Source organism: Salvelinus namaycush, chromosome 23, assembly GCF_016432855.1.
Source record: "Salvelinus namaycush isolate Seneca chromosome 23, SaNama_1.0, whole genome shotgun sequence".
NCBI lineage: Eukaryota > Metazoa > Chordata > Actinopteri > Salmoniformes > Salmonidae > Salvelinus > Salvelinus namaycush.
In genome coordinates this window covers 2,890,697-2,905,272 of record NC_052329.1, presented here as the reverse complement: position 1 = coordinate 2,905,272, position 14,576 = coordinate 2,890,697, and the positions used below count along the sequence as shown (strand labels likewise).

The 14,576-nt window shown below is 44.9% G+C and overlaps 1 protein-coding gene across 1 annotated transcript in view; it reads left to right on the top strand.

The window, feature by feature from the left end:
- The window catches only part of cntn5 (contactin 5), a gene marked incomplete at its 5' end in the record, with an annotated part of 395,923 nt that overhangs the window by 203,227 nt on the left and 178,120 nt on the right, over nucleotides 1-14,576 (top strand). The window contains 2 exons of the mRNA XM_038962131.1: nucleotides 3,078-3,205; nucleotides 8,185-8,360. Of these exons, the coding sequence (XP_038818059.1) occupies nucleotides 3,078-3,205; nucleotides 8,185-8,360 (304 nt within the window). The remainder of the gene's footprint in view (nucleotides 1-3,077; nucleotides 3,206-8,184; nucleotides 8,361-14,576) is intronic.

Here is a 14,576-nt window from a genome sequence, read left to right as displayed (position 1 = left end):
CCCCTCCTTTTCTTCATATCTGAAGTTATTGCTGGTATCAAAGCCAAATGTGTATTTCCACCTAACTACCGAGTAATCATTTCGGTACGGTTCTGCCTACGGCCCTCGTATGCAACGTAGCCGTAATGATGAGGTGGCTTCGGCGCGCACTAGGCTCTTAAACTCTTGATGGTTGCTAGGCAACGCCCGTTAACCATCCTCCAGCCTGTTCTAAACTTTGCAAGGCATGTCACCTTGCCCATCTCTTTGTATAGCACACCACTAAGCATACCCAGTTTGGATCCATAAAGAATAACTGTGGGAATTGTTGCTTAATGAAACTCCCAAAGTCATCTAATCCTTGTAATAGATTTGAAGCACTAGCCTGCCCGCATGTGTTCAACTAGATCAGCGTTTCCCAAACTTGGTCCTGGGGGGGGGGGGGCACGTTTGGGAAACCCTGAACTAGATGATCATTTCAGCACTGTTTTGATCGGGACAGCGCCATCGCGCTGTTTTGAGACTCGTCTTGATGAATCAATACATGTCAGATTGGATATTGATTAGGCTACAATTAGACAGGGGAAATGTTAGCTAAGTTGAGGTGAGTGCTGCTCTTTATCTTCTTGTCTAGTTGGTTCATTGATCAGAACATTTTGCAACGTTATGTAGTTTAACAAGTGGATTATTTTACTCCTCAGTCACAGTCGTTTAGTATCCTAGACCTACACCCGACCAAACGACTGTGACTTCACTGACTTGTCTAATAATCAACCAATGTGATTTTGATTAACTGAATCTACATCTGTAGTGGCTATTTGGTCAATTGGTTTCATCGATCACTGATCAGAAACATTTAGCATGCTATAATGTAGCCCAAATCACTGATCAGAAACATTTAGCATGCTATAGTGTAGCCTAAATCACTGATCAGAAACATTTAGCATGCTATAATGTAGCCTAAATCACTGATCAGAAACATTTAGCATGCTATAATGTAGCCTAAATCACTGATCAGAAACATTTAGCATGCTATAGTGTAGCCTAAATCACTGATCAGAAACATTTAGCATGCTATAATGTAGCCTAAATCACTGATCAGAAACATTTAGCATGCTATAATGTAGCCTAAATCACTGATCAGAAACATTTAGCATGCTATAATGTAGCCTAAATCACTGATCAGAAACATTTAGCATGCTATAATGTAGCCTAAATCACTGATCAGAAACATTTAGCATGCTATAATGAAGCCTAAATCAAGTGGAGGCCTGATATTTTTGCTCAATCGTATACGGTATAGACAACTCAAAGTCTGCGGCGGTTGTGAAGTGTGAACGAGACTCACATGCTTTTGCAAATAGGAATGCTATTGTTTTCTGTGGGTATGATGATGAAGGAATGCCTGCTCCCTAACAACGTGGATTGTGGGTAGGAAAGAGATTAAACGTGGTTTTTTAAAAAGCATGGGATTGGGCTCTGTTTCAAAATATCACTTTCTTTATATGATAGCGGTTCCACACGTTCTTTTGACACAAGTTATGTGGGAAATTTTTTTATTGTATTTTATTCTGTGTTATATTCCATCATATTGATTTAATTTGGATGGAGCATCCATGGCTATACAGACCCGGGGCATAGGCCTAATTAAACTCTTGTTACGGCAGATTTCCTCCTCTTCTTCTGAAGAGGAGGTGTAGGGATCGGACCAAGACGCAGAGTGGAAAGTGTTCATTATTTAAGGAAAGTAAACTGAACACTTCAAGATACAAAAACAACAAACGTGACCAAACCGAAAACAGTCCCGTGTGGCACGAACACTGACACGAAATACAAACACCCACAAACACACACGTGAACCCCGGTTGCCTAAGTATGATTCTCAATCAGGGACAACGATTGACAGCTGCCTCTGATTGAGAATCATACCAGGCCGAACGCACAAAACCCCAACATAGAAAACAACACATAGACAACCCACCCAACTCACGCCCTGACCATACTAAATAAATACAAAACAAGAGAAAACAGGTCAGGAACGTGACAACTCCAAATATGCTATTCTATTCTTTTGAAAATACGTTTAGTCTTATAATGAATGACTTAATAATGAGTTTATTTTTGATGGTGTATATTCAATGGATTTATTAAAACAGAAGCCCAACCACGTGTGCACGTAGCACTACTACCACTCGTCCGCGTCATGCGTACAGGAGGTAGAAAACGAGGCAAGTCAGTTAAGAACACATTTTTATTTACAATGAAGGCCTACACCGGCCATACCCAGAGAACTGTGCACCGCCATATGGGACTCCCAATCAGGGCCAGATGTGATACAGCCTGGATTCTAAACCAGGGACTGTAGTGACGCCTCTTGCACTGAGATGCAGTGCCTTAGACCACTGTGCCACTCGGGAGCCCTGAGGTGTATAAGGCTATGCAAGCAAGAATGTGGTTAAAAAAAAAATGGCCGGTTTGTAAGGGGGTCATATAAACATTGGCCAATTCTATTTTACAGGCTAAATTCCGTAAATACTATGTGAAAGCATTATTAGTCTGTTGTTATTTACCACTTGTGATAAATACTGTTTTCAGGTCATAGTACTGAAGGCCACACAGAAAAGTGAATCTTATCCTTGTAATGTTTCACTTGAGTCCACAATTAAACAGCTTATGTAGCTTGTACACAGTACATATGTCCTCTTGACAAGGATCTTTCCGGGGGAACTGTCTGCACAACTTGGTATTTGCAATAGCAGCAGCTGCTCTTCCTGGGTTCCACACAAAACATGAAACATAACATTAAGAACAACAGCTCAAGGACAGAACTACATAACCTTGGAAAATCAATAGGATCATCTTGTCTGAGCTAGATAGAACATACAGTTTATGAAATATTTAAAATCCCCCCCAAATGGATACGCTCTGAAATTAATTTGTTATGCTGTTTGACTTTCTGAGCTGTCCTGATCTGCCTGATGTCTTCTAGCAATTTAAATTCACTTTAATGAATGCTATAAGCTACTGCATACAACTTTCAACTCAACCGTTTGAGTTAAACAGGCATTGTGGTTTGTATTGTAATTTTTCTTTTACAGGATAATGCTGTTACGAAACAACACGCTGAGGATCATCAACTCCACCCGCTCTGACGAGGGGAACTATGTCTGTCGAGCCGAGAATCAGTTTGGCTCGGCTGAGATGACGGCCATGCTCTGGGTAAAAGGTAAGCGATGCCCAGGGGGCCTTTATTTTCTGCCAAATTAGTGCCAGTCACACACCAGTAAACAGTCCCCCAATGTCATTTCCTGGGGGGGGGGGTGGAGAGAGGGGGAGAGAGGGGGAGAGAGGGGGAGAGAGAGGGGGAGAGAGAGGGGGAGAGAGAGGGGGAGAGAGAGGGGGAGAGAGGGAGAGAGGGGGAGAGAGAGGGAGAGAGGGGGAGGGGACGTCAGCGGTTATTGTGTTCACTCGACTGCGAAGCAAAAGGGTTTAATATTCAAAAATCATTTTACAAGGGCACCCTATTTGACAGGGTAAGAGGGCCTGTTGTACATGAACAGCATTCACAGCTGAGATCAAAAGAGGCCCTGAGTGTAGAGTGACTGTTTTGGTCCTTTTCAGGGTTTTAGTATGCAGGATTTGTTTCAATAATGACACTAATGACAATCCAATCCTGCTACCTGGTTGTTAGTTATCCTGGTCCCATCTGAATAGAGTGTGCTTTGCCTGGACCCAAATCACAGATGTTCTTTTGTTTTTCCTCTCACTAATGTTGCCATGCTAGCCAAGTTAGCCTAGCTATACAGTCCTTCCGAGAAAGTATTCAGACCCCTTGACTTTTTCTACATTTTGTTACATTACAGCCTAATTCTAAAATAGATTTTTTGTTTTCTGTTTTGTTCCCCCATCAATTTACACACAATACCCCATTATTACAAAGCGAAAACAGGTTTTTGGACATTTTTGCAAATAAAAAAATTATATCACATTTACATAAGTATTCATACCCAGTACTTTGTTGAAGCACCTTTGGCAGCGATTACAGCCCTGAGTCTTCTTGGGTATGACGCTACAAGCTTGGGATACCTGTATTTGGGGAGTTTCTCCCATTCTTCTCTGCAGATCATCTCAAGCTCTGTCAGGTTGGATGGGGAGCGTCGCTGCACAGCTATTTTCAGGTCTCTCCAGAGATGTTTGATCGGTTCAAGTCCGGGCTCTGGCTCAGCCACTCAAGGACATTCAGAGACTTGTCCCGAAGCCACTCTTGCATTGTCTTGGCTGTGTGCTTAGGGTCGTTGTCCTGTTGGAAGGTGAACCTTCGCCCCAGTCTGAGGTCCTGAGCGCTCTGGAGCAAGTTTTCATCAAGATCTCTCTGTACTTGGCTCCGTTCATCTTTCCCTCAAACCTGACTAGTCTCCCAGTTGCTGCTACTTAAAAACATCCCCACAGCATGATGCTGCCACCACCATGCTTCACCGTAGGGATGCTGTCACCACCATGCTTCACCGTAGAGATGGTGCCAGGTTTCCTCCAGGCGTGACGCTTGGCATTCAGAGAGTTCAATCTTGGTTTCATCAGACCAGATAATCTTGTTTCTCATGGTCTGAGAGTCTTTAGGTGCCTTTGGGCAAAGTCCAAGCGGGCTGTCATGTGCTTTTTACTGAGGAGTAGCTTCTGTCTGGCCACTCTACCATAAAGGCCTGATTGGTGGAGTGCTGCAGAGATGGTTGTCCTTCTGGAAGGTTCTCCCATCTCCACACAGGAACTCTGGAGCTCTGTCAGAGTGACCATCGGGTTGTTGATTACCTCCCTGACCAAGGCCTTTCTCTCTTGATTACTTCAATATGAGAATGATGGAGATTACTGGGGACCTTCAATGCTGCAAAAAAGATGTCGGTACCCTTCCCCAGATCTGTGCCTTGACACAATCCTGTCTCGGGGCTCTAAAAACGTAATTCAATGAAATGTAGAATAAGGCTGTAACGTAACAAAATGTGGGAATAGGGAAGGGGTTGAATACTTTCTGGATTTTTTAAATGTATTTGTATTTCACCATTATTTACCAGGTAGGCCAGTTGAGAACAAGTTCTCATTTGCAACTGCGACCTGGCCAAGATAAAGCAAAGCAGTTAGACACATACAACAACACAGAGTTTACACATAGGATAAACAAACAAACAATCAATAATACAGTAGAAAAATCTATATACAGCATGTGCAAATGAGGTAGGATAAGAGAGGTATAAGGCAATAAATAGGCCATGGTGGCGAAGGAATTACAATATAGCAATTAAACACTGGAATGGTAGGGTGTGCAGAAGATGAATGTGCAAGTAGAGATACTGGGCTGCAAAGGAGCAAGATAAATAAATAAATACTGTATGGGGATGAGGTAGATTGGATGGGCTATTTACAGATGAGCTATGTACAGGTGCAGTGATCTGTGAACTGCTCTGACAGCTGGTGCTTAAAGCTAGTGAGGGAGGTAAGAGTCTCCAGCTTCAGAGATGTTTGCAGTTCATTCCAGTCATTGGCAGCAGAGAACTGGAAGGAGAGGCAGCCAAAGCAATGCACTGTACAAGCATGGCATGACAATGATAGTCAGATAATTTGGCTAAAGGCCAGCACATAAAAATCTGTGACCAAACTAGATAGCTTTAGGTGTTTTGTTTCCTAAGATGACATTGCTACAGTTAGCTTTTAGCTGTGATTATTGTTGTCATGCACTGCTATCCATAGGCCTACATACAGTATATGGCATGACATTACTAGTCAGAGATGTTGACAATAGAGCAGTGTCCTGAGTGAAGGTGTAGTAGTCTACCGTTAGGACGGTGTAACAGTCTACCGTTAGGACGGTGTAGTAGTCTACCGTTAGGACGGTGTAGCAGTCTACCGTTAGGACGGTGTAGCAGTCTACCGTTAGGACGGTGTAGCAGTCTACCGTTAGGACGGTGTAGTAGTCTACCGTTTGGACGGTGTAGCAGTCTACCGTTAGGGCGGTGTAGTAGTCTACCGTTAGGACGGTGTATCAGTCTACCGTTAGGACGGTGTAGTAGTCTACCGTTAGGACGGTGTAACAGTCTACCGTTAGGACGGTGTAGTAGTCTACCGTTAGGACGGTGTAGTAGTCTACCGTTAGGACGGTGTATCAGTCTACCGTTAGGACGGTGTAGTAGTCTACCGTTAGGATGGTGTAACAGTCTACCGTTAGGACGGTGTAGCAGTCTACCGTTAGGACGGTGTAGCAGGCTACCGTTAGGACGGTGTAGTAGTCTACCGTTAGGACGGTGTAGTAGTCTACCGTTAGGACGGTGTAGCAGTCTACCGTTAGGACGGTGTAGCAGTCTACCGTTAGGACGGTGTAGTAGTCTACCGTTAGGACGGTGTAGTAGTCTACCGTTAGGACGGTGTAACAGTCTACCGTTAGGACGGTGTAGTAGTCTACCGTTAGGACGGTGTAGCAGTCTACCGTTAGGACGGTGTAACAGTCTACCGTTAGGACGGTGTAGTAGTCTACCGTTAGGACGGTGTAGCAGTCTACCGTTTGGACGGTGTAGCAGTCTACCGTTAGGGCGGTGTAGTAGTCTACCGTTAGGACGGTGTAGTAGTCTACCGTTAGGACGGTGTATCAGTCTACCGTTAGGACGGTGTAGTAGTCTACCGTTAGGGCGGTGTAGTAGTCTACCGTTAGGACGGTGTAGTAGTCTACCGTTAGGGCGGTGTAGTAGTCTACCGTTAGGACGGTGTAGTAGTCTACCGTTAGGACGGTGTAGTAGTCTACCGTTAGGACGGTGTATCAGTCTACCGTTAGGACGGTGTAGTAGTCTACCGTTAGGACGGAGTAGTAGTCTACCGTTAGGACGGTGTAATAGTCTACCGTTAGGACGTTGTAGTAGTCTACCGTTAGGACGGTGTAGTAGTCTACCGTTAGGACGGTGTAGCAGTCTACCGTTAGGACGGTGTAGCAGTCTACCGTTAGGACGGTGTAGCAGTCTACCGTTAGGACGGTGTAGTACTCTACCGTTAGGACGGTGTAGCAGTCTACCGTTAGGACGGTGTATCAGTCTACCGTTAGGACGGTGTAGTAGTCTACCGTTAGGACGGTGTAGTAGTCTACCGTTAGGACGGTGTAGCAGTCTACCGTTAGGACGGTGTAGTAGTCTACCGTTAGGACGGTGTAGTAGTCTACCGTTAGGACGGTGTAGTACTCTACCATTAGGACGGTGTAGCAGTCTACCATTAGGATGGTGTATCAGTCTACCGTTAGGACGGTGTAGTAGTCTACCGTTAGGACGGTGTATCAGTCTACCGTTAGGACGGTGTAGTAGTCTACTGTTAGGACGGTGTAGTAGTCTACCGTTAGGACGGTGTAGCAGTCTACCGTTAGGGCGGTGTAGTAGTCTACCGTTAGGACGGTGTAGCAGTCTACCGTTAGGACGGTGTAGCAGTCTACCGTTAGGACGTTGTAGTAGTCTACCGTTAGGACGGTGTATCAGTCTACCGTTAGGACGGTGTAGCAGTCTACCGTTAGGCCGTTGTAGTAGTCTACCGTTAGGACGGTGTAGTAGTCTACCGTTAGGACGGTGTAGTAGTCTACCGTTAGGACGTTGTAGCAGTCTACCGTTAGGACGGTGTAGCAGTCTACCGTTAGGACGGTGTAGCAGTCTACCGTTAGGACGGTGTAGCAGTCTACCGTTAGGACGGTGTAGTACTCTACCGTTAGGACGGTGTAGCAGTCTACCGTTAGGACGGTGTATCAGTCTACCGTTAGGACGGTGTAGCAGTCTACCGTTAGGACGGTGTAGCAGTCTACCGTTAGGACGGTGTAGTAGTCTACTGTTAGGACGGTGTAGTACTCTACCGTTAGGACGGTGTAGCAGTCTACCGTTAGGACGGTGTATCAGTCTACCGTTAGGACGGTGTAGTAGTCTACCGTTAGGACGGTGTAGTAGTCTACCGTTAGGACGGTGTAGTAGTCTACCGTTAGGACGGTGTAGCAGTCTACCGTTAGGACAGTGTAGCAGTCTACCTTTAGGGCGGTGTAGTAGTCTACCGTTAGGACGGTGTAGCAGTCTACCGTTAGGACGGTGTAGCAGTCTACCGTTAGGACGGTGTAACAGTCTACCGTTAGGACGGTGTAGTACACTGTTTCCAGAGGTGTTGTTATGCCAGTGCTAAGATGCAGCAGTGTTGTGTTTCCAGAGGCCATGCGTGTGGACCTGAGCCCCAGCAGGGTTGAGGTGACAGTGGGGGAGAGCGTGGTGCTCAGTTGCAGGGTGTCACATGACCCGTCTCTGGACGTGGCCTTCCAGTGGCTCCTCAACCAGCAGCCCCTCAACTTCCAACAGGAGGGCGGACATTTTGAATATACCCAAACAGTAAGTAACACTTTTTTGGTTACTACATGATTCCATGTGTTATTTCATAATTTTGATGTCTTCACTTCTCACAACGTTTTGGAAATGGTGCAGGATAGTTGCTTGGCTTTGGAACCTTCTCAGAACATTTAAGGAACGTTTAAGGAATGTTTAAGGAACGTCTTGACACACAAAAAAAATGAATTGGTATTTCATTAATTTAACAGAATGTTACCTAAAAGTTCAAACATGATTACATTTAATTTCAAAATGTTCTAATGTTCTAGGAACGTTCTCCAACTGGTTTGACATTGGTAATGTTCTAGGAACGTTCTCCAACTGGTTTGACATTGGGAATGTTCTAGGAACGTTCTCCAACTGGGTTGACATTGGGAATGTTCTAGGAACGTTCTCCAACTGGTTTGACCTTGGTAATGTTCTAGGAACGTTCTCCAACTGGTTTGACCTTGGTAATGTTCTCAAGTAGTATTTGTGTTTATTATGGATCCCCGTTCCTGCCAAGGCAGCAGCTACTCTTCCTGGGGTTTATTATGGATCCCCATTAGTTCCTGCCAAGGCAGCAGCTACTCTTCCTGGGGTCCAGCAAAATTAACGAAGTGTATATATCATGAGGCAAGGCGAGACCCAGATGCAGACACAGGAGGCAGATGGTTGGAGTCTTACAATGTTTATTAATCCAATAGGAGTAGGCAAGAGAATGGTCAGGCAAAAGGTCAAAACCAGATCAGAGTCCAGGAGGTACAGAGTGGCAGACAGGCTCGGAGTCAAGGCAGGCAGAAAGGTCAGGCAGGCAGGTACAGAGTCCAGAACAGGCAAGGGTCAAAACCGGGAGGAATAGAAAAGGGAGAATAGCAAAAAGCAGGAAAAACGCTGGTTGTCTTGGAAAACATACAAGACGAACTGGCACAGAGAGACAGGAAACACAGGGATAAATACACTGGTACAGAGAGACAGGAAACACAGGGATAAATACACTGGTACAGAGAGACAGGAAACATAGGGATAAATACACTGGTACAGAGAGACAGGAAACACAGGGATAAATACACTGGTACAGAGAGACAGGACACACAGGGATAAATACACTGGTACAGAGAGACAGGAAACACAGGGATAAATACACTGGCACAGAGAGACAGGAAACACAGGGATAAATACACTGGCACAGAGAGACAGGAAACACAGGGATAAATATACTGGTACAGAGAGACAGGAAACACAGGGATAAATACACTGGTACAGAGAGACAGGAAACACAGGGATAAATACACTGGTACAGAGAGACAGGAAACACAGGGATAAATACACTGGTACAGAGAGACAGGAAACACAGGTACAGAGAGACAGGAAACACAGGGATAAATACACTGGTACAGAGAGACAGGAAACACAGGGATAAATACACTGGTACAGAGAGACAGGAAACACAGGGATAAATACACTGGTACAGAGAGACAGGACACACAGGAATAAATACACTGGTACAGAGAGACAGGAAACACAGGGATAAATACACTGGTACAGAGAGACAGGAAACACAGGGATAAATACACTGGTACAGAGAGACAGGAAACACAGGGATAAATACACTGGTACAGAGAGACAGGAAACACAGGGATAAATACACTGGTACAGAGAGACAGGAAACACAGGGATAAATATACTGGTACAGGGAGACAGGAAACACAGGGATAAATACACTGGTACAGAGAGACAGGAAACACAGGGATAAATACACTGGCACAGAGAGACAGGAAACACAGGGATAAATACACTGGTACAGAGAGACAGGGATAAATACACTGGTACAGAGAGACAGGGATAAATACACTGGTACAGAGAGACAGGAAACACAGGGATAAATATACTGGTACAGGGAGACAGGAAACACAGGGATAAATAGACTGGGGAAAATAAGCCACACCTGGAGAAGGTGGAGACAATCACAGGGACAGGTGGAACTGATCAGGGCGTGACTTTATACAATTTTAAAAACATGACAATACATTCACAGGTTTCAGGCCCCTACTTCACCACTACCACATACACTCAGCAGAAAAAGAAACGTCCTCTCACTGTCAACTGCCTTTATTTTCAGCAAACTTAACATGTGTAAATATTTGTTTTAACATAACAAGATTCAACAAATAAGACGTAAACTGAACAAGTTCCACAGACATGTGACTAACAGAAATGGAATAATGTGTTCCTGAACAAAGGGGGGGCCAAAATCAAAAGTAGCAGTCAGTATCTGGTGTGGCCACCAGCTGCATTAAGTACTGCAGTGCATCTCCTCCTCATGGACCGCACCAGATTTGCCAGTTCTTGCTGTGAGATTTTACCCCACTCTTCCATCAAGGCACCTGCAAGTTCCCGGACATTTCTGGGGGGATTGGCCCTAGCCCTCACCCTCCGATCCAACATGTAACAGACGTGCTCAATGGGATTGAGATCCGGGCTCTTCGCTGGCCATGGCAGAACACTAAAATTCCTGTCTTGCAGGAAATCACACACAGAACGAGCAGTATGGCTGGTGGCATTGTCGTGCTGGAGGTCATGTCAGGATGAGCCAGCAGGTAGGGTACCACATGAAGGAGGAGGATGTCTTCCCTGTAACGCACAGCATTGAGATTGCCTGCAATGACAACAAGCTCAGTCCGATGATGCTGTGACACACCGCCCCAGACCATGATGGACCCTCCACCTCCAAATCGATCATGCTCCAGAGTACAGGCCTCGGTGTAACGCTCATTCCTTCAACGATAAATGTGAATCCGACCATCACCCCTGTTGAGACAAAACTCATCAGTGAACAGCTCTTTATTGACAGTCCTGTCTGGTCCAGCGACGGTGGGATTGTGCCCATAGGCGACGTTGTTGCCAGTGATGTCTGGTGAGGACCTGCCTTACAACAGGCCTACAAGCCCTCCGTCCAGCCTCTCGCAGCCTATTGCGGACAGTCTGAGCACTGATGGAAGGATTGTGCGTTCCTGCTGTAACTCGGGCAGTTGTTGTTGCCATCCTGTACCTGTCCCGCAGGTGTGATGTTCGGATGTACCGATCCTGTGCAGGTGTTGTTACACGTGGTCTGCCACTGCGAGGACGATCAGCTGTCCGTCCTGTCTCCATGTAGCGCTGTCTTAGACGTCTCACAGTACGGACATTGCAATTTATTGCCCTGGCCACATCTGCAGTCCTCATGCCTCCTTGCAGCATGGCTAAGGCACGTTCATGCAGATGAGCAGGGACCCTGGGCATCTTTTTTTTGTTTTTTTCAGAGTCAGTAGAAAGTCCTCTTTAGTGTCCTAAGTTCTCATAACTGTGACCTTAATTGCCTACTGTCTGTAAGCTGTTAGTGTCTTAACGACCGTTCTACAGGTGCATGTTCATTCATTATTTATGGTTCATTGAACAAGCATGGGGAACAGTGTTTAACTTTTTAGGGATAGGGGGCAGCATTTTCACTTTGGATGAATAGCGTACCCATAGTGAACTGCCTCCTCCTCTGTCCCAGATGCTAATATATAGGCGGGCCGGCTGGATAATAAAGCCCAACTAATTAACCTAACTAAAAACAGGTGTAACTAATAAACAGACAAGGAGGGGGAGGAAAAGATCAGTGGCAGCTAGTAGGCCGGTGACGACGACCGCCGAGCGCCACCCGAACAGGAAGGGGAGCCACCTTCGGTAGGAGTCGTGACAGTTACAGCCTTATTCTAAAATGTATTGAATTGTTTTTTCCCCTCATCAGTCTACTCACAATACCCCATAACGACAAAGCAAAAACAGTTTTTTAGATTTCTTTGCAAATGTATAAAAATAAAAATAAATATCACATTTACATAAGTACTAGGACCCTTTACTCAGTACTTTGTTGAAGCACCTTTGGTCTTCTTGGGTATGACGCTACAAGCTTGGAACACCTGTATTTGGGGAGTTTCACTTATTCTTCTCTGCAGATCCTCTCAAGCTCTGTCAAGTTGGATGGGGAGTGTTGCTGCACAGCTATTCTCAGGTCTCTCCAGAGATTTTGGATCGATTTCAAATCCGGGCTCTGGCTGGGCCACTCAATGACATTCAGAGACTTGTCCCGAAGTCACTCCTACATTGTCTTGGCTGTTAGGGTTGTTGTCCTGTTGGAAGGTGCAACTTCACCCCAGGTTCTCTCTCACCTCCCCGACCAAGGCCCTTCTTCCCTGATTGCTCAGTTTGGCTGGGTGACCAGCTCTAGGAAGAGTCTTGGTGGTTCCAAACTTCTTCCATTTAAGAATGATGGAGGCCACTGTGTTCTCGGGGACCTTCAATGCTGCATAAATGTTTTGGTACCCTTCTCCAGATCTGTACCTCGACACGGTACTATCTCGGAGCTCTACAGACAATTACTTTGACCCCGTGACTTGTTTTTTTGCTCTGACATGCACTATCAACTGGTCGCCAGGTGTACGGTGTACGATGTATAGACAGGTGTGTACCTTTCCAAATCTTGTCCAATCAATTGAATTATTATGATAATTTTTTACCCCTTTTTCTCCCCAATTTCATGTTGTCCAATTGGTAGTAGTTCCAGTCTTGTCCCATCGCTGCAACTCCTGTACGGACTCGGGAGAGGCGAAGATCGAGAGCCGTGCGGCCTCCGAAACACAGCCCAGCCAAGCTTCACTGCTTCTTTCTTGACACATTGATGCCCGCTTAACCCGGAAGCCAGCTGCACCAATGTGTCAGAGGAAACATCGTACACCTGGTGACCGTGTCAGAGTGCATTGCGCACGGCCCCCCACAGGAGTCGCTAGTGCGCGATGGGACAAGAACACCCCTGCCGGCCTAACCCTCCCCTAACCCGGACGATGCTGGGCCAATTGTGTGCCGCCTCATGGGTCTCCTGGTCGCGGCCGGCTGCAACAGAGCCTGGACTCTAACCAGGATCTCTAGTGGCACAGCTAGCACTGCGATGCAGTACCTTAGACCACTGCACCACTCAGGAGGCCACAATCAATTGAATTTACATCTGGTGGACTCCAGTCAAGATGTAGAAACATCTCAAGGATGATCAATGGAAACAGGATGCACCTGAGCTCAATGTAGAGTCTCATAGCAAAGGGTCTGAATACTTATTTAAATAAGGTATTTCTGTTTTTTATTTTTAATAAATTTGCAAACATTTCTAAAAAACTATTTTCACTTTGTCATTATGGGGGTATTGTGTGTAGACTGATGAAATAAAAAAACATATTTAATCAATTTAGAATATGGCTCTATTGTGACAAAATGTGGAACAAGTTAAGGGGTCTGAATTCTTTCTGAATGCACTGTGTTTAAACATTGTTAAACTATGTGTTGTATATATGACTTATTCTGTCCTGTAAAGGACATTTCAATTATATAAAATAACTACATTGTTATGGGTTATTTGAAGGCTGAATACTGAGTACCAGTATTCATTATAGTAAAGATAATAATTTAATGTTAAATTGTAATTATTTCACCTCTATGGCCTATTTATTGCCTTACCTCCCTACTCTTCTACATTTACACACACTGTACATAGATTGTTATATAGTGTTATTGACTGTACGTTTGTTTATGTGTAACTCTGTGTTGATGATTTTGTCTCACTGCTTTGTTTATTCTTGGCCAGGTCGCAGTTGTAAATGAGAACTTGTTCTCAACTGGCCTACCTGGTTAAATAAAGGTGAAATAAAATCAATAAGAAAATAACCTGTATTTATATACAAAAGTAGCATCTTGAGTAAAGATAATGTATCCTGTATTTTCCTGCCATTATATTGAGTAAAGATAATGTAACCTGTATTTTCCTATACTAAGAGCCATATGCAAATACCTAAATACAATGACGACCCAGAGTCACTGTCGTCTGAAGGGTTTTATAGTTATTGACTTTAGGCACGGCTCATTGCACCAAGTCGTGTTAACCTTCAATGAAAATCAATCCATCTGAAGGTCACCCCGTATGTCACTCAGTGAATCACACTGTCATGTGTATCAACGTCAACACAGAGACTCAGTGAATCACACAGTCATGTTTATCAACGTCAACACAGAGACTCAGTGAATCACACAGAGACAGAGACTCAGTGAATCACACAGAGAAACAGAGACTCAGTGAATCACACAGTCATGTGTATCAACGTCAACACAGAGACTCAGTGAATCACACGGTCATGTGTATCAACGTCAAACCAGAGACTCAGTGAATCA